The sequence below is a fragment of the Odontesthes bonariensis genome, chromosome 4 (genome assembly GCF_027942865.1).
Source record: "Odontesthes bonariensis isolate fOdoBon6 chromosome 4, fOdoBon6.hap1, whole genome shotgun sequence".
NCBI classification, from domain to species: Eukaryota; Metazoa; Chordata; class Actinopteri; order Atheriniformes; family Atherinopsidae; genus Odontesthes; species Odontesthes bonariensis.
The window spans coordinates 29,561,189-29,589,038 of record NC_134509.1 but is presented as its reverse complement, the minus strand read 5'-3'; the positions used below and the strand labels follow the sequence as shown (position 1 = coordinate 29,589,038).

The 27,850-nt window shown below is 38.3% G+C and overlaps 1 protein-coding gene across 1 annotated transcript in view; it reads right to left on the bottom strand.

The window, feature by feature from the left end:
- Window positions 1-27,850, bottom strand: part of LOC142378897 (dolichyl-diphosphooligosaccharide--protein glycosyltransferase subunit TUSC3) — an 82,771-nt gene that overhangs the window by 37,686 nt on the left and 17,235 nt on the right. Inside the window, exons 2-6 of the mRNA XM_075463876.1 lie at window positions 16,080-16,249; window positions 11,805-11,922; window positions 7,481-7,621; window positions 3,786-3,926; window positions 3,316-3,405 (exon numbers count right to left, since the gene is read on the bottom strand). Of these exons, the coding sequence (XP_075319991.1) occupies window positions 3,316-3,405; window positions 3,786-3,926; window positions 7,481-7,621; window positions 11,805-11,922; window positions 16,080-16,249 (660 nt within the window). The remainder of the gene's footprint in view (window positions 1-3,315; window positions 3,406-3,785; window positions 3,927-7,480; window positions 7,622-11,804; window positions 11,923-16,079; window positions 16,250-27,850) is intronic.

Genomic DNA, 27,850 nt, shown 5'->3' with positions numbered 1-27,850 from the left:
TATTTTATTTATTTTATTTTTTATTTTCTTTAGCACAAGTTTCTTGTGTTTATATTGAAGTAGGATACGGCACCTTTTTTAGGGGGAAAAACTAAAAATCCCTTATTTCTCTTACCTTATTCTGGTCTTATTTTACCCCCCAACACACAACCTTGTAGTATTTGGAGAATTCTGAATCCTCATCTGTGCTCCCCTAAGTTTTAGCACAGCTTTGTTAAAGCACAGCTGTGTTCATGTCCCATTTTGGGAGCATAAATGAGCAATATTTTCTCGTCTATACACTGAGTCAAACATTAGAGTTTCATCTGCTTCGTTTTGCCATTTGTCAGTTGACAAATCCTTTCAATATAGTCCACCTGGCTTCGCTCGCTCATTTCAAAGGAGTCACACCGTCTGGGGAGACGAGGGGATTAGAGAAAAAAGTGAGAATAAGTGACAAAAAAGCTGTGAAGGAGAACAGGAAGGATAAGACGGGTATCGTTTTAATCTCATCTTTCAAACATAAGCCATTCACTTTCAGAAGAGAGAGAGGTCTATATGTAACTATCACACAACTCCTCTGACTAAGGGGCTCCAGAGTAGCAATCGAGCCTTGATATTCAAGCCAACGTGGTACAGTGAAGGAATGGACAAAGTGTCCATGAACACTATGTCAACAAGGCTCTCGTAGTTTAAAAGGAATGATGAATGTAAAGCCAAGAAAACTAGTTTTTAGAGGGATTTACTGAATGTTATGAGATAATAGAACCAACCTTTGGCAGGTTTACAATTTAACTTTTTTTTTTTTTTTTACAGAAAAGAAACCTAAGTTAAAATCTAGAGGATTCAAATGAGTGGTGAACTTCTGAAAGCTTCATGAGGCAGGCGTGAAGCACCTTCACTAGCTGGAAGAAAATATCACAAATATCACCCCAAATGTGATAAGATGAAAACCACTTGCATGTCTAAACATGTTAACAGACATCCCCATGATCTAATGAATGCTTACTTCAGGGGAATGTTCCCATCTCTGTGAACGCTGCCCTTTAATACACAGAATTAGATTGTGTATGCCACAGAAAAAGCTTGTTATAGTTTTCCAGAAGTGAATATCTACAAGGTTTCTTTGTGGTTGATTAATAGCAATGACACAATCAAACAACTCAATTACTAAATGTCAACTATATTAAATCCTAATTTGTTGTGAGAACCACTTGTCTTACACGAAAAAAAAAACAAAAAAACAACTAATCTCTTAGCTACACTAGCAAACTGTTTTGCTCAATTTTGGCAAAGCTGGTAAGCTGTTCTAAGCCTTTTTGAGAACTTGTCACAGCCTTTAGATATGGTGTTTTTTCAGTGTTTCTGCTCTTCAAGTAATCCACGACTGGCTCGTCAGCCTCGCTGCACTTACTTGGCATAATTCAGTTTCTGCATGCTCAGTAATAAATCTTGTATGACCTGCTCACACATGCATTTTGAATAATATAATTATGGCTACTGCTACCTAAAGCTACTGAATTAATTTATGTCTATATCTTAAATGCTCTTTTAATACTTGACTAATTGAACTTAATGCTGCCGTCATCGCTCTCCTCAGCTTGATCATAACAGACCAGCAAGCAGGAATGTTAGCTGGCTGTACTTCATTATTCTGAAGGCTACTGCATAACATGACTACAGACAGAGATGGAAAAATAGGGACTGTGAAGGGGGAGCACACAGAGGGAGGGAAAAGAAACAGAATAAAGTAACGAAGAGTGGGACCGGCATAAACAATGGACGGAGACCAGCAAAATAGAGGAGGAAGCCATGAAGGTTACAAGAATTTAGAAGTTGTCACCACTAAAAAGTGCCTCTTGTCTTCAATTTCAATATGAATGGGTTTGAATTCATTTCAAGAGATCATAACTCTCACCCCTAACATCATTCAAACTGCAGAAGACAGTCCTCAATAAAACATAAAAAAAGCAGAGACTGGAGGGATAGAATGTCAAAGAAGGAGTACAGTATGTATATTTCTCTTTACTGTGGCTTTGTGCATTCTGTGCTAACTACTGGCTACCTGGCTTACCGACCGTTTTCAGTCTCTGCATGAAATACAACAACCGAATATTTGTGTCCGTGCAAAAGTAGACAAGACACGGCAGGATATACAGAGACAGACTTTAAAGAAATGAAAGATAGACAAAGAGATAGACCGATAGACATGCCTTCTCATAGATGCCGCTGATAACACTCGTACGCCACGTACACACCCTGTTCTAACGTTGATCTGTTAGCAGGTTTTAATGGAGTTGAATGGTTTTTAATGGAGTGCACTTTCCTTCAGGCTAAGAATGAAAACACATCTGGTGGATATAAAACTTTTCTTTATAAAACTTTTTCTTAAACGTGAGATAAGACAAGTTGCATTAATCCTTCCACAATGCCAGTAATAATGTGTTTATTATTCTCATTATTCTGGGGGTGACAGTATATTCGGAACCAGTCCAACTACAAAGGAACATTACTGTAACGATGACAACATGAAAGAATGGCGTTACACTGTATTCCACAGGCAGCACGTTGCATGTGGCCCGTGAGTCCCATGTTCGTACACCTGCACTAGCAGGAATCAGGTAACAAGGAGTACTTATAAAAGAAATGGTCTGTTATTATTCTACATTTCCTTAAATTTCCTTAAATTGTGAAAGACATTTTGCGAATTTGTGTCCTAAAATTCAGATAAAGGTGCAGCCAACAGGGAGGCCCTGTGCAGTAGTAGCACTGTTCACATACTATATCACGTGGCTTTTTCAGAAAAGTAGGAAAGTTTCATATTGTGTGACTGGACTGCAGACATCAGTCCCACACAGCAGGACTGAGAGTGAGCAGCTAGCCATCTTGCAGTCAGATAAAATCGATCAACATCGTCTAATTCTGTTGGAGAGTTTCTTCTGTCAGTTTCAAAGCCAGCTATTACAGACCATAGACGAGAGTCTGTAAAGAAAAAGTGACCTGTGCCCATTTGAGTTGCCCCGACTGCAGCATCATCGCTGAAAATGACTGTGTGCACATGATGTGCTCTCCGGAGAGTTCTACTGAGCAGGTCCTGCAGTCATTTGACGTCAGGCTGGATGCCGAATAAACACTTTCACATTTCACTGGAAAGGCAGATGTCAGCAGGTTTTTTTTAACCAGTATATACCAGTATACTTGTGAAAATAAGAGAGCATAAAGGGATTGAAGCATGGAAGAAAAGGACAAAGGCATTAAGGAAAAAGGAGAAAATAGACAGATTAACAATATATTAATCCCCAAGCAGAGAGGAAAAAAAATAATTGGAATTCATACCACTTGTCCATTCTGTGGGTTTTTGTGGGCGTAGGGAGGACCTCTGATGTGATTCCACATCTGACCGGAAGTCATTGCAAAAACAACACACTACAGTAGATAGTTGGAGAGGGAGAGGGAGGGGGAGCGGGAGAGGGAGGGGGAGGGGGGAGGGGACACAGAGAGAAGAAAAAAGTTGAAAGAGTATCAAAAGCGTGGGAATATTACAAAGATTTTAGCTGAGTAAGTGTGTGACATATATCCACTTCATTAAAGATTTATTTTGTTCAAAAAGGCAAAAAGTTCCACTTATGAGGAGAGATAAAGATGAGTCGTTAGGTTTTAAGTGCTGTATCTTTTCATGTCATTTACTTATTAAGGAGTTTGGCAGAGCATAGATTTGGTTTTTCCAAGTGAATTTAAATCTTCTGAATATAATAGATTTAAAAGCTCAAATGAGTTTGTGAGGTAATGTGTTTGTGTGTTCTTACCAGAGCAGCCATGGCCCACCCGGTCTTGTTGTAAATGAATTCCAAGTTGTTTCTCCTCAGATACAGCAGACCTCCAACCAGAGACACTAAAAGAGCCAAAGCGATAGTCCCCGAGTAATTAGGAGGACGGAAGACACGGATCTGAGGAGGAAAAAACACAGAGAAATATGTAACATGGACTATATAAATGAAACTGTGACATATGTTTATATTACAATAGTGAAGATGTGAAACCTTCTGAATGATGTGCTTTGAGGAGAAACAGATGGATGTTTTAAAAAAACATTGACAAAATATTGTCTCTCAAATATATAAACAAAGAAATACTTTACATCCTTTACATCACAAGATTACAAAAGAGCTTCGTAATACTTTTGTCAATATTTGAGTACAAACTACAGACACGCCTCACATTAAAGTATCTATGTCCAACACATACAGTGAATGGATGAATTCACAGAGGGGCTCATTTCAAGATGTAGCATCTTGATTGCACTAGAGTCCATTAGTGCACACAGCACGGGGAATGTCACATCGGTGAAGGCACCGCTCATGGCGAACATTATCTGCAGGTTTCGGTGCAACATACTGTGTGCTCCCATCTGGACAATGTCTTCTTTTAGGAGGGTTTTACGTGTTTCAGCATGTCATTACTAAACCACGTCCTGCACATAACAGAATGGCTCGATAATAAAATGGCCTCTGTACACTAAACTAGTGTACCTGCAGTCCAGACGTGTTACCTACTGAAAGATTTGGCACATTATGAAGTGAAAAGTGAAATCATTTGGAGTAGATTACATCCCATGTAAAACAAGATTAGAAAATCTTGTTTTACATGGGTTGTTTAAGGAGGAGGGGGGGGTGGAACACATTACAATAGCAAATCTACTCCTTTGACAACTTCAAACAGACATGCCGGCAGCATCAAATTCAAAATACAACAATAAAATGTTCCCAGTTTTAACATGATCATTTTGTCAATTTTACTATTTCTTAAAGGATAAGACCGGTTTTTTGACATTGGGCCCTTGATTTCACATTATAGCATGATGTTCTACTCACCCCTGCTTGTTGTTGGTCATTTGGAGCTGTTCCGAAGATATTCGAGAGGCGTCTGGCTGCTCTCTTGAGATATTCGGCCATGAAACGGTTTCCTATGGGCAAGCTTATACAGGCACAAACTATGCTGTTTATAATTTATTAATTACTGTACATTAGCACTGATAACGTGGAGGTGCGTCGCTTACTTAAAAAAATCCGGGTTATTGTAATTTTGATTTTTTTGTCGTAAAGTGGGTGTTACTGACGTCCTCGTCGTGCTACTGCCACAGACAGCCCACAGACCTGCTGCCTATTTATTCATTCGGCTAAAATTCAAAATTAGTAACCCGGATTTTTTTAAGTAAGCGACGCACCTCCACGTTATCAGTGCTAGTGTACAGTAATTAATAAATTATAAACAGCATAGTTTGTGCCTGTATAAGCTTGCCCATAGGAAACCGTTTCATGGCCGAATATCTCAAGAGAGCAGCCAGACGCCTCGCGAATATCTTCGGAACAGCTCCAAATGACCAACAACAAGCAGGGGTGAGTAGAACATCATGTTATAATGTGAAATCAAGGGCCCAATGTCAAAAAACCGGTCTTATCCTTTAATCAAGTGTTGCACAGGCCTTTCAATAAACATTTAGTCTCACCAGATAAGTTCTTAAACATGTGAGAAAAGTTATGTCACTCAATCATGTTTAAACAAACTTTATGTCAGGATTACAACACATCTCTGGTGAGATGCATTCCTATTATTGATGCATTCAACATTCTGCGAGTCCCCCCTTTGGTTTCTGATGACAGATCTGATCGCACTGAAAAATGGATGACCGCTGTCGCACACAATCTGTGGAGAGACGCCCTCCCACAGAGATGACTTTTTTTCTTTTATTTGCTTTATGCTGGTTTATTTATCCTGTCAATTATGCATGAGATGAATACATTACACTTCAATTTGAAAACAAAAGCATCTTAAAATCCTAAAACATTTTTTGAGATACTGCACAGGCTGTTCCTGTTTTGCTGTATCCCATACAGAGATGGGCTCCAAACGGAATCTAATGGAATTCAGTCATCAAAGTTCAGGTCACTAAATTAAGATCTTTTTGTTTCTGAGTTTGTGCATCTGTGTGACCGAAAAGCCCAACACACTGCATGCTGCGTCTACTATGAACAGATGCAAGGTTAAATTTATCTAGAGAACAGAACATGCATGTGTCGCTCACAGAGATTACGGCATCGTTGGAAATCTGTTTACCATCTGCTGCAAATAAGATTCGGGGGAATAAAATCTGATCTAAATCGTGCCATTAACTGCATGCGCATCTAATTATGGTAGTAAAGCTTTATTTATGTGACTCGAAATAAAAACTTACACATTAATTGAATTGCACACTTGAAACAGGTCTGAATGAGATCAGCAACACGATGGTCACCTCTGATTTGCGTGGATTTTTATGTTTTGTTACACAATTGGAAAGTGATAACGCAACCACTATGACAATGAAAATAATTAATATATTTGGAGTCCAACAGTCAAAGATCATCTCGATTATTCTTAATATCAATAATGGACATACAAGTGGAAAAAAAAAATCAATCATTATTGACTTGAATCCAGTTGAGGTCCACAATCACACAAATGTAAAAACCTCTTTTTTTTTTTTTTTTTATGTACATCCTAATTATTATTATATTACTATTGTACTTTAGTATTCACAATTCATATGATAAAGGTTTCTAAAAACTACCACTGAAGTGCTTCCATTTGCCTTCTCTATAAGGCAGGCTTTTGAATACAGATTTATCGACAGGATGCCAGCAGAATATTGGAATATGTCAGCTAGACACGCTCTTTGGGGACAACAAAACTGCAGCTGGTCAAAGCTGGCACTTAGCCTTTCCGGTATCAACAGATAATCAAGTTTGAATTCTATACATTCGTCTTACGTTGCCAAAATCAGGAGCTTACTTAACCATTAAGGCAATTCGTCGGCTGGCTATTAGCATCTGCTGTCATGTCAAGCCACAAAAGCCACAAGCCTGCAGCAGGAATGGACAGCAGATGTCTGGTAAGCTCACTACACACCTCCAGATTTTTTCATTTCCAAATCTGTTGTATTCAGCCGCAAGCAATACTGACTTTTGTTTAGCTCCCTGTGCAACTCCCTTGAGAAACACAAAAGCTTTGTAAAACTTTAATAATAGTACTCTGCAAAACCTGTTAACACGATTTGTTGTGAAATTGATACAGTTTTGCCTTTAGGGCTTTATGGTTGGAGGATGAAACTCTGGTATGGAGAAAAAGATAATGCCAATTTTATCTCTAAGCAGACAGATGATCTTGGATGTCCAAGGATTTGTAGAGCATTTATCATTTTAGCCCTACATTCAAAATGAAATCACTGACAAATGAATATCAAGTACATTTTTCCTTCACATGGTGTGCTGTACTTACAGCTATAACCTACTGTTTTATGGCTGTTATGATTATCAAATGATCAAAGTTTAACAACCGCAGAGAAAGCAAACCATTCACACTATTATATTACGAGACTCATCAATGTTTTTTTACTGCGTTTATACCAAAGATTTTTTTTATGTTGTTTTTTTGTAAATATGCGAGTGGTTTTGTTGTTTGTCACCTGGACATCTGTGCGGTCAGCAATCCATTTGGCCAGTTGCTCTGAGGCGAAGCCAATCCTTTGCAGGTCAAACGTATCAGCTCTCTTTGGCTTTCCCTTAGCTGGGAAATGCATGAAGGTTGGAGCACTATTCATGTTCAGCTGCACAGAAAGAGAGGACACGAAACGATAAAACACACAAGGTTGTTACCTTATCAAAACATGGATCCCAATATTCTAAACAGATTGATCGCAGTGACAGGTATTTATATATTTCTTTATCTTAGTCATTTAACTTGGCTAAAACACATCAATATTGGCCTCCTTACATGCATCTACTTAGGACAGAGCTTGTACAAATCAATATTAATCTTGTTCTGATTTTGTTTGCATATTCAACAACTTTTTGTTTGAATAAGGCATATTTGACCCCTTAATATATTTAGCACTGAATAACATTTTATTTTTTCGTGCCTAAACTTTGAATTTTGTCATGTCACTCAATGCCCAATGAGGTATCGGTGTTGATGGTTGTATACATTTAAAGCATGTGCGAGAAGGAATCGATTTCCAACAGTTTTATGAGTGAGCGATCACTGAAGTGACTCAAACAACTAAATCTAAGCCAGCGGTATCAGTGAAGATATCCTTGCTAGCAGAAAGTATCCGAGGGGAAAGCTGTAAATGCTCCCTCTGCTTATATATCAGTAGCAGTTTGCAGATGTCTCATACCACTAAAGTGCTGCTGCCGGCTAAATAATGCATATCAACTTGAGTATTTTGTTCATGCGGAGAATAAAAAAAGAAGCTGTCCACGCTTTCCCTGCCACACACAAAGACATCATCCCTCTCCACTACAGAAACATGGGGTATGTCTCCGATATCCCACGACCAATCTTCACCATAGCTCATAAATTCTCAACTTTATTGCAGGAATTGTGGCAACTATTTGTAAATACAACATTAAATCTCAGCCATTCATACTTATTCTAAAGACTCTGGTCAAGTATGCTGGCGACTTAATGAGGGGGGCAACGACAGTGAGGACAAAGCAGCGGATCAGAGAAACAAGGCAATATTTCACGATCGTTTCACAGTGGTTAAATTCTAAAGAACAAATAAAACACTCACACCTGAGCACAGCGCTGCAGGTAGATATTACATTTTAGATTTGTGTGGCTGCACCTGATACACACTTTCAGTTTATCACCGAGTCTTCCCTGTCTGTGTCCTGCAGCACTAAACCATTCCTCAGCCATCCACCAGCTATTTAGCAGGCTAATTTGTCATATTTTTCTAGTACTTTAGACAACAGGGGGGGAACTAGACAACCGCAGTCTGAGGAAATGATTTAGTTCCTCGAAAGAGGTAGCCAACGTTTAAATGTGCTGTGCACATTTGGTCAAATTGCATCTGAAAAGACAAATGATAGAACAGCAAATTCAAAATTAAGTCTATTTATCCTCCCTTGAGATATGAATATCCCTTTTGTACGTAATATTTTACAGGCTAGAGGTATATAAAAAAACATTAAGTGATAAACAACATATGGACATGCCCACTTACAGTACAATATAAGGCATATTACCATAATGTTCCCAATTCAAAAATGTTTCTAAACTATCATACTGTAGCATTTTTATTGGAGCATGTTTATAGCGTAAATCTTAAACAAGAAATGTAAATGTATCACACAGCACTGTGAACTTTATTAAATTGTACCTGTATGGGGCCATTTTTGCACATCAGTTTTACAATGCCACTGTAATCTTGTTCCATCCCATTAACTTCTACCACTTAGTGTGTTGTGGCTGTGAATGAGCCAATAATGTGAGTGAGTGAGTGAGTGAGCTCTTGTAGAAGAGCTGGAAACATCACAGGGCATTTTGGGAACTACATTCACTCATATTCATCTGCGTGACAATGGATGCATCAGAATTTCATTGTTTCAATGACAGGAATCAGCCACAGAGAAGCTTCCTCAAACTTCACAGCGTGTTTAGTACTTTTTGAATTGCACAGCAGTTTAGTTTTATGACCTGTGCTTGAAGTCATCTATCCGTGGGGCACTTTGTCTTTTGATGCCTGAGTGCAAAACGGCAAGCAAGGCACAAGGAAGACTGTGTGCACTGAGACAGGCAACAGCCACTGCAGTTCCCAACCAACAGCCTGGATCAGGGCAAACTCAGTGACTTCACACTCCTTGCTGTGGTGGAGAAAGGCAGCTTCATCTCTTTCTCCATTCTCTTCCTTTTCTTTCTACAGTTCACAGCATGTTTCCTATCAATAGCTAACAGTAAAGTTAACTGTTTACTTTCCCTCTTTTTCCCCAGACACTGCAAGAAAAATGCCCCGTACATGAAAAGGAGGAAAGTATGAGTGTCGAACATTACAATGCAAATTACTCACATTTTAAAGGATCAAGGTGAATTATGAGTAGGACATATGTGCACACAAATTGCATATGAATATGTAAATAAATATACGTAAGGAATACATATACAAAAACATCCAGCCTGCATATATGCATGATTTCAATTTCATTGGAAACTATTTACATGAAGAAGAAATATAGAGGACAGTCATAAAAAGCAAAGGACCCCCCACAGAAAAACTACCAAAAAAAAAAAAAAAAAAAAAAAAAAATACAATTTCTGTAGTTACAAAAATATCTCGAAAATGAATCGTACTTTGATGTCGGTGTTCTAATACGTGAGTTCTTTTTGTTTGTGTGTGTGTGTGTGTGTGTGTGTAGGTGGGGTGTTCCACAGTTGTAAAAAGTCTTGGCGGCAAGAGTGACAACTGCTTTAGCATCGAAATGAAAATCAACAGTAGGTCATTAAGGCTTCACCACATGTACTCCCAACATAAAACACGTTCATTGCATTCATTCCCTACTTTTAGCCATTTTAATGTCAGATATCAGCATCCAGAATCCACTCCATTAAATGTATTTTCCATTTAAAAGTCTGATTTAATGATGACTAAAAATATGTTTTTAAAAAGCATGCATCGACAAACAAATCGCTATTGTGGCATTAACATGTACACATTTGTCTTTTCTATTCTGTCTTATGAGGTAGAGAACTTAACGTTTTTAGACTGTTGATGACAAAAAAAAAGTATTTGATTATTTTGAATATGGAAACTTATAAAACAGCATTTTTTAGCATCAGAATTAGAATGTAGTGACGAAAACACTCTGTAAATGTACCCATTTCTTAAAGGGACACTATGTAATAAATTAAGTCATTTATTAGCTCAAATCAACATATTCATTCATAAATTAGTCCTCATTGGTGTAAAATGATCTCTGTCAAAAATCTCACTTATCCTCCTGAGTGAAGAATAACTTGTCTGTATCTACATAGAGCGGGTAAGCTCTATGGAGGCTGCCATGTCCTTCCGGTCTATGAAAAATGACGAAGTGCCGAGAGGGACATAAAGCACTTCGAATCGCGATTTCCCCACCAGGCCTACAAGCAGAAATGACGTCATTGTGACGTCATTTCCGCCAAATGGCTTACAGCCGCTAATGCTAAATAGATTTTATTCCTTGGCACATATGTCTTTGTGTTCATTAGCTTTCTTTTTGTAAGTGCATCACCTTCTTCTTTTTATTATTATTCCTATGCTCCCCCTGGATATCTTCTTTTTGGCGTTATGCTCACATTTGTAAACTGTTATTTTGTTGATTTACTAATAAAGTTTAAAAAAAAAAAAAAAATGCTAAATAGATTTTATCTCGTAAATGATCCCACTAATAATGCATTGATTGTTACCAAACTTCTGCCGTAGTACACATAGGCTCTTAACTCACAAAACGAGGCATTAGAAAGTTTGTAAGTTTACCGGGAGTTTATTTACTGCTGCTAATGCTCCTATTGCTAACGCAGGCTATTGCTAACGCAGGCTAATGCTAACGCTGCGTCGACGTCACTTCCGGTAACTCCCGGAATATGACTAATTGCATTGCTTGCACACCAAAGGAGATGTTATGTTATCTGACATGTTATCTGTCATCTGTATTCATAGTGTTGTTGTATGTGTGTTATGTAATCCTTTGTACTGTGTGTCTTGATTTCTTTTTGTTTGTATGGACCTTGAGTCTGAAGCTATAGCTTCTTGAATCTTGACACATTCCGCTTGCCGTAGTTCAAGAAGTTGCAGCGCACATTTGAAAACGTGAGGCGCTAGAGAGCAAATTCATTCAACTTTGCAAAATAAAATTGCACCACTAGATGGGGGAAGAAATTACATAGTGTCCCTTTAAATAAATATACATTTAAACCTGTATTGTGTTGGGGTAAAAAGAAGTAAAAACTATGACAAATAAACTGCGTACCTGTTGGAAGACATCGGCTCCCTCGTCGTAGTCTACAACCGTGAAGAAGAGCTTGTTGGAAAATGCAGATGAATAACGCCAGGAGTTTGCCAGGACCTGATACTCCTCATTCGCCTGTCTATAAAACAACAATAGAACACAAAACAGAACAAAAGTTATTGATGTGATCTGCAGCTCTGTCTCTGAGCTGACTGTAGGTGTAAAATTATAAGAACAGCCTTCTTTAACTACTGTATTACCCCTTAGTTTAATGTCTCTTTCCTTTGTCTTAAGTCAGCCATCTCTTACGATGGCTTTAAGTGAGAAGTCATCTGTCAGGATTTGTAATATGTGGTGATGTCTCATTGTAAAATTTGCAGCTAATGTTAGGTTATTCTCTTTGAAGTGTCCATCTTTCTTAAAAGTATATAACACTTAGCTGTCACTGAAATCCACTAATGACATGTCTTAGTTGTTCACTGTTTATTCATAATATGACAACTGAGGAAAGTTTCTCATCGTATTTTCTATCATCAAAAGATATTATATTCCACACATTCTGAGGACACAGAGAGGAAACTGGCCAAATTTAGGAAATTAACCCATAATGTGCTATTAGAACCTATAAAGTAGCCGTCTACTGGGTGGTGTGGAACAAATCATATGGCCAAAAAGTCTATTTTTTGTGTTCATCTTTGAATATAAGCATAAAATATTCATAAATAATATAAGACAAGGCTGATTTAACACAACATGTAACAGTTCGTTACAAAGATTTAGTTTGAGAGACAGCAGCGTTGCCTATAATTTGTATGTTTTTTGTCTGATGTGTGTGTAATAAAGCAAACAAAGCATGTAGCTGGAAACTGAATGAGTCATTTTTAAAGTTTTTAGAAGAAATACAAGAATAACTTAAAATGTGAATGTATGAACTAGCAGAACATAAAAAAAAAATTTAAAAAATGCTTTTTTCCCAGTCCCCTTCTAATTATATACACTTTGTTGTACTATTTTTCGAATTCAGAAGTTCTCTTCTAATAAAGTACACAAAACATTCGCTGCAGCCAGCATCACAACTGGATGGTGTTGTGGAGAAAGTAGAGACGAGTACGCTGTCGGTCAGCAGTCCATTGGGGAGTTTATTGAACAAACTGTCACAGCAAATATGCATACAGAATGTACAAAATGTCCGACGAGCTCATCTTGTGCCACCCTTTTATACCGTTTTATCATAAAAAGTGTACGTGGCCCTCTCTGGAGGCGCCTAGCTTTCGCAGTTTATCATAAACACGCTCATTCTAACTATCAACAATATTCATATGAACCAGTCAACAGGCACAGGATGTAACTAGGCCAGATGTCATGAGGATGTCATGACATCCTTCTCCCACAATGGCAGCTAGAAGAATGCACCCAAAAGAATGGGGTGAACCAGAGGTGCAAAGCTTAAAACTGTCAGGATCTGGGTTTTTTGGTCATGTTTTTGGACTCAAGGCTGAGTTATACTTCTTTTAACTGCCCTTGCGCTTGCGTCTTGCGCGTATGTTAATGGCTCGAGACGTTTATACTTCATTTTGCTTTGTCGGCGGTTGCGTGTGCTGCGTGGCGATTCACCGCCAGGACAGTAGGTGGAGTAGCGGGTTTTTTCAATGACAAGCCTACTACGATGAAAGGAAATTCACCGCCAGGACCTCTTCAGCAAGTCTCTCTTCCATAGATTCATGCTTCTTCTTCTTCTTGTAAATAGCCGGTATTTTGTCAGATTTTCAACACCTTGGGGGTCTAAACGACTACTTTCTCGCCTGAAAATGTTTCAAATGTTGCTAAAGTTATATATTTACAGAGTTTAGCCTATAGCTTAAGGGAAATCATCATTTCGACCACAGCCAGTGGCTTGCGCTTGCGTCTTGCGTGAAGTTTAGAAAATTTAGGTGACACACGCAAGCACGCAAGGGGGGGCTTGCAACCGCGCAAGGGCTTGCGTTGCTGCTTGCGTCTTGCGTTGCGTCTTGCGTTACCGACTATAAACGAGGCTTTAGTTATTGGTTCTATTTTTGTTCAGTGCTCTTTGTGTTTTCTGTGTTGGATCAGTCTTTGTTTCATTTTGGTTCTGTTCTCCTGGTATTTAGTTGTTTAATTTATCCTTGTGTATTCTTTGTGTTTAATTTTCAAGTTAGTGTGCTCTCCCTTGCCCCCTGTGTTCTGCCATCTCTCTCCCTCTCTCTCCTCAGTCTGTCTCCTGCCCTCTGTTCTCATTCACTCTCACCTGCAACCCGTTACTAATCAGCCACCAGTTCCTGCTCCAGTAATCACCTCCCCAGTATATATGTCTTTCTTGTTCCACCAGTACTCGCTAGATCCTAGTCCTATACTTCTGAATTCCTAGTCTAGTCTAGTGTTGTCTTTCTGTGTTTCCTGTTCCTACGCCCCTGGTCCATGGTTTCCCTCGTTCAGTCCTCCGCAAGTATTTCAGTCTGTTTTGTTATTTTCTTAGTTTTATGTTCAGTTTAGTTTTTTCAGTATTCCAGCCTTTGCTGCGCTTTTTCTTTATATTTGTAAATAAATCCTTTAACTTCACTTTTTGGCTCTCGTCCGTGTCTGCACCTGGGTCCTCCCTTAACACACCATGACAGAAACGTACTTATAGAAGAATACTCAAAGCTCTAACTTGTGAAAAAGATACTTCAACAATGCGCACAATTAAAGGGCTGAATATTTCTTTTTTCATATGATTAAAGTAAATGAAGTATATTAACATTATCTTTCGAACACACAAGAAACAAAAAGTTGCTATGAGTGGATGCATCTGACAATCAAATAGGATAGATACACTGGTGACATCTGAACATATGGAAAACAAGTTTATTTGATATTTCAACCTATCTGAAAAAATAAAATAAACATTTATAGTGGGAGTTCAATTGTAAACCTTGAATATCAGCTGCTTTGGAGATACAGTATTTAATTATGCTTCTACCAAAAAAACATTTTGGATTTATATCATAGAGCACAAAATATAAAGAGAAAATGGGCCGTATTACCAGTATGTATCAAAACACTGTGTGTCAGTCTGGTCTGTCTGGATACTCTGTGTGTCAGTCTGGTCTGTCTGGATACACTGTGTGTCAGTCTGGTCTGTCTGGATACACTGTGTGTCAGTCTGGTCTGTCTGGATACTCTGTGGTGCAGAGCTGGGTGATGAATAACTTATCTAATCAAGCAACTGATGAAGCAGCAGTATGGCTGATTAGAGTGAAAAGTCAGGTCAGGAATGGTCAAGGTCAATGTTGATTTTCATCAACTAGTTCAGTGTCCAATTTGGCCAAATATAAGGATTGTACTCCACAGACACAAGTTGCTGGTCAGGTTTACTCTATAATGTGAGACAATGGAGCAGATCTCTGTTACAGGCTAGACTGCAAAAAAATGTAATTATTTTATGTCTAAGCAACGTGACAATGTTGAGTAAGTTGAATCTTTTTCCATCCACACCTCAACAATAAACCAGACGCTCGGTTCTGACAATTTTTCTTTCCAGACCTGAGCAAAAATTTAGCCCACATGTACAAAAAAATTAAAATAAGAATAATAACAACAAATTAATGACAATAATTAAACCATGCTTTCCAAACTGAGTCAGCAATTTTTAAAACTCAGATCAGCCACTGCTTTTAAGTTACCCACACATCCAAGGTTTAATGACTATAAAAACAAATAAATATATGAGAAAGGAGGAGAGACAGAAATCAACAGCAAAACAAACCTGAAATATCAAAGAAAGGTATCATACTGTACAGCAGATTGTAAGTTTATAACCAGTTACTTATTATTTTGCAGTTTCAGTCGGTTCCATTTGAATCAGAGCAAAAAGAGTGCAGTATGTCCATCAATCTGGGATTGAAACATAACAATCTAATAAGAGGCTTGATACTGCAACTTTATTGCATTGGCTAAACCAACCTTGCATTCAGAACCATGGACAGATCCACAGCTATGGCTAACAGAGTACTATGCTCTGAAATATTTTGGTGCTGAGCTGTCCATTGTACTGAAATCGAAGCCTGATTTTGTAAATAAAAGTCCATTTCAAAGCTTGCTATTGTGTTTATGGAAAATCTTCCAAATTATTTTAATTCTTTATGTTATGAAGTGGGTAAGTAGGTCTTGTCATGTTCTGTGGAATTTAACTATGATCAAAATGTCAACGTGACTCACAAAGCAATAAATGTTACATTTTGGGCAGTTTGTGGTAACTACAGTGGCTTTGAATCCGTCTATAAGTGTTAGTGTACATACCTGCAGACAGAACACTGCCTCTGCGGCTGCAGAGCAGTGAACATGACGATGACAGAGTAGTTCCTGGGCGGAGCCTTGACAAAACGACGGAATTTGTCCCCGTTCATTCGGATGACTGAACGCCGGGAGGACCACTCCATCATCTGGTCAACCTTCTCCGACAGGAGATTCTGAACACACAGAGAGAGGATCATTTAAAACGATGTATTCCATTAAGATTTCCAGATCGTTCAAACAAAGTCACCTACTCCGCAACAGATAAATATAACACTTATTAAGTTCACATTAAAGCTTATCAAATTCTGTGACTTTGGTATCATCTCTTCAATTCCACGTTCCAAACATTTTGGATCTTAGAGGAGACTTGCTGAAAAATCTCAGTTTTGAATGTCCAAAGCAAAGTTTGGCACAATGCTGAAGATGAGCAACTTGCTGGAAACGAGTACAAAAATATACCAGCTAGTGACTTTAAAAGAGGAACTGCTTTTAATACAAAAGTCTAGTAGATGTGTGAACGTCCTTGTGTGCATGGTTCAAAACTCTGTAAATCTACTGTATAACTGTGCCAGTGTTAGTTCTAAAGAGGGCCCTTTTTTTGTCCTGCCAGCATCAACTTCCCCAGAATTCAGCTCTGGGCTGATGAATGATGAAACAGGCAGCCTGCTGATGAAACACTTGTTTTTCCAACCTCTGCTGATCAAACTTTACAGGAAAAAAATCTGAGCAAGAAGCATCCTTTCGTTTACAACACAATCTGCACAGCGTTTTTCTGGTTTTGAACTAGACAGTTCTACATCTGAGTCGTTTGTCATGCATTTTTAATTAAAAAACTTCTGTCTGCCAAGCAATTTATCATCAAGTTGTTTTCCCAACTGAGACACCTGAGTGTGCAGACTTTCACAAAGTTTTTCATAATTCCTCCTCTCGGTTGCTTTCAGTAAACATATGCATTTACCTAGAATGAGACTCTCATGCACCATTGAATTAAAAACACTGGTTTGAGGGGGAGTTTTAAACTATATGCTGTAACTTTCAATCCGACTCTGCCTAGCCTTGTTTCTGCACAAAAGTTAGCAAGTATTGGATCAAGTAGACAATAGTTAAATAATTTAGTACTGCACCTCACTCGCACACATCAACAACAAAACACATCAGCTCTTGGAGTTGGCTATAGAACTGCACACTAAATCTCTCCAGTAAACTGCCTGGGGACAAGATCAACGGAGGCAAACAAAAACTAAAAGGTGGAGGAGGATAAGGCAGAAAGTAAGACGGTAAGAAGACAGGCAACAGTCGACACTGTGTTGCTTGGGAGTTTTAGACAACAAACACTTCTAATGAGCCATGTATAATGAGGGGAGTAGATTCACAGAGACATAGCACAAAGTCGTACAGCACGCCAACACAAAAATGTACAGATCCCTGTGCATGTCCAGAGGAGGCACAAAGTGCTCTCTGTACATCTTTGCTTTTCTGTCTTTAATTCATCTACCTAGTCTTAGCTCGCATGCCTGCGGCCCCAAAGGGAGAGCTGCCAGTCCTGAATGCCAATCACACTGACAGTAATGATGCACTGTCTGACTTGTATTTCTTACACAGACACAAACAAAAGTGCAGAAAACCTACAGAAGAACTATCTGAAGGAAGGAACAAGAGATGATAAAGGTCCTGAAAAACAACTGAGAACAGAGCAGGTGGAAAGAAATAGTAGCCTACTTGTTACAATATAAGCTATGGTTTGAAGCACAAGCTTTTCTTGATTTGTTTCATTTGGTCAAATAAGATTATATTAATACAACATACAAAAAAATTTTTTTTCATTAAATTTTTGCCTTTGTTTGATTTTTATTATTGTATGCCAAGGCTGCATAAGGCAAACATCTGTATGATTTCTGTAATACAAATACTTACCGGTAATGTGACCGGCAGCTCAATCTTACTGATGCTTTGCCATTTTGTCCAGATTGGCACTGGAAAACCAATAATTTCATTACACTATCCAAAAAAAGGGGGAACACAGATGTGTGTGCAGTGCTACCAGCCTTGTCCCTTTGTCTGCGTGATTGCTGTGAAACAATGTTAGCACCCATCTCCGTGGTGACCATTCTGTGGTAGGTAGCCGTAGCGTTATGCACTTATGAATTGATATTTATCTCAATAAAACGGGGCACCACCTCGATGTTGTTTTAACTTGTTTTAAGTTACAGTCCAGGGAGGAAAACTGTTAAGATCTTACGATCCTGGTATGTTAAATTATTTAATCAATTAATAATCAGTCTCATATCTCGCTACTTTCGTGAAAGTTCTCGTTTGGTTGGACAGACATTACGTAAAGAAAGCATACGACACAATCTGTGATTATAACATATTTATAGATATATGAACTATTTATTAAAATGATATGATCTTAGACATGAACCTTAAACAAACAGGAGATGCATTGAATATGGGTGATTATATAAAACACTTAGTGAATAGAAAATAAAATATGGGAATGGAGGGATACTGGATTCAAATAGTTTAGGTTGGCTTACTATTTGACGCTAACTACTGACATTTTGGATTCATTTGTCATTCTGTGAAAGCCTCGAGACATCCATCAAACCCACTTTAAGGTGAAAACGGGTCGGTCTTACTGTGCTGAAGTTCCTTTTGTCAGATCGGCACACAGCAGGTAGTAGCCACGCAGCCCGAGTGGATTTCTTCCGGGTTCCGCTCTTAGGGCCTGGTTGTGGCTGATTTAAGCGGACTTTGTAGTTGCTTCTCTTCACCGGGAAACGGGAACGAGGGCTTCACTGTGGCACGATCAAATCCTCCGAGTGTCAGAGTTGGTCCGTTGCTTCTCTGATGAAGTGAACTTAAGTTCACAGAAGATTAATAAAAGGTTGCTTGAGTTGGCTTTCTTGGTAGGAAGAACTGTGATGGCGTGCAACAGCGAAGGTTAGAACGTGCGACGTAAAAAGGACGTGGATGACGATGGACGAACAAAAACACGGAAAACGTGTATCTTCAGACTATTTCATTCTGTTTCTTTGTTAGGGTCTTTCTTTCTCGTCTTTCTTTGGGTCCTTCTTTCTGTCGTCTTCTGCACCGCTCCTTCTCTCGTCTTTCCGCTCTCTCCTGAGACTTTGGGAAACTCCCAAAACTCTGGTGAGCTCTTCTTCTCTTCTCAAGTCATCTCCAACTCTCTGAAAACCTGAACAACTGAAGAACAAATCAACTCTCTCTGAGCAACTGTGATCAACTGAACTCTGGGTTCGGATTCGCGGGCTCCGGGTTTTGACTCTCGGAGACGGGGCATGACGTATGCTTACACTACTCTTTCAGCCAATGATGTGCCTGAACTGTGGTGACGTCTGCCTGGGTTTCTCTATGTAAGATATCTGTTCAGCGTCTTTAAAGAGACTTCTAAATATAACAAAGAAACTCTTATTTCTCCATTACTCCCATCTCATAGAACATTTGTCTCGGTGATTCTGAAAACACCACATCTTGTTAAGATATGCAGATTAAAGATATAACATAGACTTGTGATATAGAGACATCAAATAACACACAACATGATACAGACGATTATGAGTCTCAAAATTCAGATGAATATCTGTAAAATCATGACATATGAATAGCGAACCACACAATGTTAATTTTCTGTTAACAATGGAGATACCAAACAATAACAAATAGATACCGACGGGACATCGTTAAAAGTTAAATTGTTGCATATAACTGTCGGGTTTACTGGGTCTGTGTGTTCAACTATTCAACACTACAGACCACTAGGGGGCAATGTGGTTCCATTGGCGAGTTTGTCTTTTCCCAACAAGATTATGTCTTTGTCAATATTTAAGCCAGAATCGTACAAATTGTCTCTATATGCGTCTTGTGATCAAGCTGGAAACCTGAAAAAAACATGAATATGGTTAGCAAACACATTTAATACAGTTTTAGGATTCGACCAAGAGTGAGTCCTGGTAAAGTATTTTCAGTTCGTGCTTAGCCATCTGGTCTCTTCTCTGGTGAAAAAAGGGGGTTAAAGTGTCAACTTCGATTTATGGTCCACATAAGACACTTTTCCAAAAGAAGGGTTCTTTGTTAATTTGAGCTTATTCCAATTTATGGCGAGTGTCTGTTGCTAGTTCGACTCCCAAAAAAAGCTTTCAAAGGGCCGAAGGTTGTTGTAAATTAGGCAGTTTCTGTCTCTCTTTCCTTGGTGGAAAAGAATTGAAGATCTGGTTTATATCCAGATACGTAAACATCCCCCGATAGGAATGTTGGTATCGTCAGAGGTTGAAGAACTCTTAATCCACACGGCACTGTGACTGCTACATAGCTGCTCCCAAACTGCTCAGCTACTGGAATTTTGTCTGGGAGAAAATGATAAGGTGTTTAATGTATAACTGGCAAACAGAATGTTAACTCCCTCCAAAGTTTGCATGCTTTCTCTGTGTGTACGGGGGTTCTCTCTGGGTATTCCCGCTTTCTCTCACAGTCCAATAACATACATGTCATGTTATTTGATGATTCTTATTTGATGATTTGATGAGCCTAGGAGTGAATGTGAGTGTGTATGACTGTCTCTGCATTAGCCCTGTGATGGAATGGTGACCTGTCCAGAGTGTACTCTGCCTCTAACCCGGTGGCAGCTGCAATAGGCTCCAGCCCACCAGATCCTAGTCTGCTGAAAACATAGTTTTTTAAAATCATAAATGATTTAATTTGCAAGCTGTCTCATATTCTCTTCAGCCTGACTCCTACGAACTTGCAATGCTGTGTTATAAAGTTTTCACCCAAAACCAACCGACCTGTGACACCAGTGCAAGCTACAGGCTAAGTCTGCATATTAATAATCCATCATGATCGTTTCATTGTTTTGTTTATGATGAAACAATTGACGAGAGATGATTTTTCTGCATGGAGAAGAAAGAGGTGTATTAAGTTTTTAACCTGGTCTTACTGGTTAAAAACACACAGAAACAATTTTAGACATAAAAATGCTTTTAACCCTGATGGAGCTAAGAATTGTTGCAGGACAGATGAAGGAGGCTGCATTTTTTGATCATAATAAAATGAAACAGAGCACATTATTCAATACACAAGATACGTCTAACGCATCATCTGAAACGATAAAATGTGAGATTATATAACAATGAAAAAATGTTGAAAATGGTCAGTTTTACACTGGTGCTGATAGAGTCTGTGACAGCTTACGGCTCATTTGCAACATCTAACATCGCACCCAGCAAATACATATCAAAACTGTGGCGAATCATTATGCCGCAAATGATTATCTACATAATCAATTATACAGCACACTATCTCTAATTGTTAGGCTTTTTAATGCTGGTGAGCCCACAGTCTACCACTGAGGCAAATTACATAAGATTGTTATGTTTTGATCATTTTTGGACATTTATTCAGTTGACAGGTTTTTAGATACAGTATATTTAGATAAATAAAATCAGACTATGAAGACAACACAGTCTTAAAATAGTAATGATGTCATTCTAAGTTAAGTGATGCTGTGGCTTATGTTATTATCTTGTTATATTCTGTCTAAGATTATAAAAAAAAGGAGCAGCAATATATCAACCTCAAATGTAAGCCACCAGCTTCCCCTTTTTACTATATACAGTACCTGGCACTGGCCTTTAAATAACTTATATTAGCCTAGTTGCCTAATTTAAGAGTCCATTGCATAAGACTGTGCATGCAACACCCTATGTGGAGCAATATGTGTTCAAAGTACAAAGTTTCATTGATTCAATATGATATATACCAAATAAGATAAATCAGATAAACACTACTGGATACATAAAAAGGTATTTAAAACAAACCGAACACCAATTAATACAATGAGCTATTTAAATACTCTATAGTCATATGAGAATTTACAAATATTGCTGGCAGGTGATGATGGACTGTCTATGAGGGAAGGTTCGTGTTGCCCCACCCCCGCCCGCTAAGTTTATAAAACTTAACTGAAATAACATTGAAAGTCTTTCCTGCAAGTCTGCATTTGTATGCTGAACCGTAACGTCCCTATACGGAGCCATTAGTGTCGAAACGGTAAAATGGGTTACCTTGTTGTAATGGATGTGGACAGCCAGCCAGGGATTTGATCTGCGAGCCATTCACATGAAAAGCTAACAGTATTTGTTCTATGAGCAATCCCTTGCTCTGGGCGGTCTTAAGCAGGGTCTATTGTAAGTGAATGGGCTTTGGCTTTGGCCATCATCCTCCTATACAGTTCCCTACAATTCCCCTGATTGAAGGAAGGATTACTGGAAATTGGCTTCATATAACAAAGAACAAAGACTTCTCTCTCGCTGTGTCTCACTCTTGCTCCGACTCAAACCCAAGCATAGACAACTCCACACACTGTCTTCAGAAAGATATATCGATATAAATACACACAAACAAAAAACAACTAGTTCCTAACCTAACCCTTTTAACTTGGAGACCTTTAGTTTTGTGTTAAACCGTGGGTAATTACTGAAGGGTTCATTTTTGTGATTTTCCACTAGAACAAAGTTATGGCTTTGTTATAAGATGGTGGCTGAGCAATAGTGTGAGGTTTATGCGTTCGGTGGCAGGTTTTTCTGCTCCTTTACAGATAAAGCAATAAGTAGAGGGGCTGAGGACAAGGTTACAGGGCAAGCAAACACAGGAGAGGAAAGGAAATATATTTTTAAAAATGGATGACTGAATATTTATGGCTGGGGACAAGTAAGCATTAGAATAAGTAACCAAGTTCTTTCAATAACAACTTCAATGCAAGCTTGTGTTTTTTTTAGATATGGACTTTTAATGAATTCTTAATAGGTGATATACAATCAACCATTTGGAGATGTCAGAATTCAAGTGTTTACCTGCTCCATCACTACATCACTACACACTTTTATATGCACTGTTAACTAGAGATAATGACTTTTCCAATTCATTGGATTACTCTCCTTTGCACAGACGGAGAATAGAGTTATTAAACAAAGTATGTATGATGCCACAATACTGTGGCTGGTAGAAGAAAACGTTCAAATTATTTTGCCACCTCTAACTTTCTCTCGCGAAGATTATCATACATGTAAATTTAGCCGAATTCCCTGAACAGAGGTTTTCTTTTATACTAACGAAGTTACTTGAACAGCCATTTTCTGAGCTGATGGTGTGGTTATAAAAATCAGGATTTTATAAGAGCAGAGGGACAGTCTGGAACTGTTTTAAGCTCCAGGAAGTTGACATGTAGTTTCTTCATGGCTGGTTTTTCAGCAACTATCTCTGACATGTTAAGTCATGAGACAAAAGAAGAAGAAAAAAAGTGAATTGGAGCAGCTTTATTTGTTATTTGACTGTGGCCGTATACACTTATGTTTTACTATTTATACAAAAGGTTTCTAGGCAACCACGAAACGAAAGAAGTTGCAAGACTATATGAGCTGATTTACACTGTAAAATATACTGAATAACATCTTTCAGAAATACTGGTTTATAGTATGCAGCCAAACAGGCATTGAAAAAATTTGCCCCAACAAAACTGTGGACATAAACAAACACAGCATGTGTTGAGAATAGTTGTCTGTAAAATATCTGCCAAACTGATGAAACTGCTAACCTCTAACATTTTGCTCGTTTGATTTCAAGAAGACCTCTCTGCAACACACACACACGCACACACACACACACACACACACACACACACACACACACACACACACACACACACACAAAACATAAGCCACTGGAGTTGAACTTATGTGAACGTGTTTCTGTTGCCATAAAAATAGAGAATGAAGGGTTCATGCGGTGATATGCCACCACGGACCAACACTTACTGACACAGTGAAACCAGGTCTGTGGGTCCACTGGCTGTCAGTGGTACAGTATAATTTCCGTCTTTCACCTGCAGTGAATCAAACCAACAAGCTTTCATGTTCACAGTCCACATTTGTCAGCACATAATCTGTGATTCCCAGAAATATCATGACTTGTCATGAGAGGGGCTGTGGGTGGGGATTTGTCAGCTTATCTGTCAAATAACAATTATTTGAAATAAATGCATTTTTCTCCTGCCTTTGTTCATGCGTCCTGCCATCATTCATTCTCCAGTTATTCTATTTCATATCTTTTCTCCATTAGTGCTAGAGGTTGTGTCTCTCTGTGATGCTTATAGAGTATATAAAATTTGTCTTGCTCACAGATTACAGGTTCAATCTAAACCTCCCAGGCGTGACATTTTAAATCTCCTGTCATTTCCTCTCCATAAGGCACCTGACAAAGTCTTTTGCGCTTCTTTTAATGCAAGTTTAATCAACTTAACTTTTAAACTTATTATCTAACTGTCTCCTTGGGAGGATATATACTATCATACACCCTTTCAGAGAAAACTATTGACCCTAATGTAATCCAGTTTTGAAATTGCATCCATTTTGGCTTTGAATTCTACTCTAATTTCAAAATAACTTTGTACTTTTTGGCTATATTTATATGTATATTTACAGTTATGTGTTTAATACATGTCCTGAAGCAGTTGCAGAAGGATCTTGTTTTTGTTATCTGCATTTAGATCTGCTGAGACCTCTACTTGGACAAAATAGTCTGCCCTTATATTTGGAGAGTGTTCAAATTATCATCATTTCAGTACCGCATCAGCACGACTTTTTATATTTTTTGTCTTTAAAAAGAAATTGCAAATGGGTTTAAAAAGTGATAAATCATAAAGGTTTCTCCCCATGTCGCTATATTTGAGCTCCCGAAAGACCACAACCGGTTTACTTCCAAGCAGCTAGATATCATAGCCTTCACTTCATTAATAGCTAGACGCCATCTTCTTCTTCACTGGAAGTCAACTAAAGCTCCCTCCAGCTCTCAGTGGCTCAACGATACTATGTCTTTTCTAAAGCAAGAGAAGATCAGATATTCAGTGAAAGTTTTTTAACTTGTTTTCATTCTCTTCAATCTCTGCCCCCTGATTGATGGACCCCCACTCACTCTCTCCTTCTCTTTCCTCTCTTTTTCCTTTTCTGTCTTTTGTCCTCCTTTTTATTTATACCGGGCAGCTTACACACACATGTACATATTACACTTATTCAATTGCTATTTATAGATGTCCTTAACTGTTAGTTAAGTAGCCCCCCACAATTGTGTATTGTTCTGGAATTGTTGTGGAAAAAAAACAAAAACACTAGAGGAGGTAGACTGTATGCTTTTTTTTTTTAACTCATCAAGATGCACATTATTTTGACTGTATCAATATGTTTGCTCAAACTGACAGTGGTTATACAATGCTCAATGTAAATGTAACATTGATTTCTATTCCAATGTGCCTTACCTCCCAATAAAAATATTTAAAAAAAAAAAAGTGATAAATACACAACAAAACAATGTCACAACAAATGCTCACATGGCAGCTGTGTGAGTAATATCATTTTTCAATAATAATGTTAAAGATAAATACATGAATAAATGAACAAAAAGAAAATCTCATACATTAGGTAACCGAACCAAATGTCGATAACAACATTGGTATTTGAAAAAGCAAGGGGAATAATGTCACATCAGGCAGATATGGATCAGTCATGAAAATTGTCGTTCAAGAGTCGTTCAACTTTTTCTTCTTTTCTAAAGGTTTTAGAGTGATTTCCTTAAGTTCATTTGAATTACTAGACACTGAAAGTCCTGTGATTTGGCTACTGTGCACAAAGTAATGTCAATGCTAAAGAATTATCCGCTGCAGCCAAACTTTGCAAATGAGGATAGCTGCTAACTGCTGTAACAACAAAACATCCATGTCAAAATCAGTTGTAGGAGTTTCAAACGCAACGTGTTTTCCCTTCTGCAAAGATTAATATATGTAATGATATGTTAATTAGCCATTTGTTTGGTGTTGCTTATGCTAATTAGCAATGGGGAGCCAGACACATGCTAGTCTGGTGAAAGCTGTTAAGGGCTGAAAATATATCCCCATTGGTGTCCCTGAAACACAGATCTTTATGTATAATATTTTGCTGCCACTTGGGGACAGTCTCATAACAAATGCGTTATAAATATGTCATTCAATCTGAGCTGTGACCTGCTCTTAGTTGTGTTAGAGCTGCTGTTGGTCTTTTAGCTTTGCTTCTGTTGCGAAAAAAGCCAAAGTGGACAAAGGTCTGCTTTGTGGTGGAGTGTGTGGTGAAGAAAATGAAGATTGTCCAGCACAGCTCTTGTGTGCATTTCTTTGCTATTTATGGCTTTGAGCAATTCGTCCTCTTTGTAATCACGTTATCATTGCCCATCCTGTCTCGAGCCAGCCTGAACAAACTTTCAACCTATCAGTATTCATCAACGAATAGCGTCTTCTATAGAGCTTATGCATTGTTAACTTTTTGTTGGACTGCTAACCTGTGCGCCTGGGTTGGAAATAAAAAGAAAAAAAGGCCCTTAGTGAAGGTCTTACATGGTTTAAAGGATTATAAAGACTGAACTGGATATAGCCTACAAATGATCACTTTTTTCCTCCATTATTATAAAAAGGAAAGAAGAAAACTAGGCGAGCTCCGAGGACGCTTATACACCTTGAGTCAGTCTAAACCTAGATATGGAAATAAAAATATCTAAAGCAACTCCAGGGCATTAATGGCAATAAAGAAATAATATTCTAAAACGAGTCTGGAAACCACAGGGAATAATACAAATGAACAACAAATAAATAGAGCCCTTGGCAACAGCGAAGAGTCATTCTCTCATATCTCTTCATCTCTCTAGCAGTTAGCTACTTTATCACGAAGTACGGAACGTACCACCGTAATAAGTCTTTCTGTGCCTTATTATCTTTAGTTTAGAATACTCCTCTTGATTCTCTAAAATGGGCTAAAGGAAAGAAAAAAATAAAATAAAAAACTTTCATCAATTTACAGCTCCATACAAAATGATCCATAAGCTTTGGAGTACTCACACTTTCATTGTGGCTGTTTCAAACATTTATGTGCTTTGTGATCAAATGATCAAATTACATTCAAAGCAGGAAAAAAATATGTTTTTGAATGTGCTCACTCGGTTATTTCAGCTGGGGGTGGTCTCAATGTTTGATTAAGCAAAGAACAGAAAAATGAAGAAAAACAGGGCCAAAACTTCTTCAACAGTCATATCCTTCTAAATACTTTTTGCTTGGAAAAAAGAAATGTACTCAGAGTATGTTAGAGTCGGATTTACTCTGCACGCAGGGCTACAAAGGTGATTAGCTGTGTTTAAAAGGTTTTGGCGTGCTTAAAGGATGTCATTACCATCTGACCCTCTAAAAGTGCACCAGAGACAAAGACGGACAAGTTGAACACAGAAGGGGCATCATAAATATTTGGTAATTTAAGGGGGTTGAGGGATGGATTAAGGCAAAAGTGACAAAAATATCTAAATATCAAACTGAGCCTAGATCAAAGCCAAATTGCAGACATTGCAGCATTTCCAGACTGTCGCTCTGCTCTAATGAATCCTGATTTTATAACTACAACTTCATCTGACAAAATCATCATTTAAGTAAGTTGCAGATTACGTCTTTGCAGTGAATTCGGCTACACTATTAATAATGAGGATCTCCTACAGAGGACATTAGAAGCTGTAGAATGTCTCACACATTTACTCACACAGTCAACAGCATCATAGTGTTGAACACACTTCGGTCAATATCTGGATTCTACTCCTGTGGGTCAAGGATGGTGGTTGAATTTAATTGTCAATTTGAGTTGTAACTGTAGATTGACACAGCTGTGCATGTAACTGCGCTGACTGATGGTTTCATG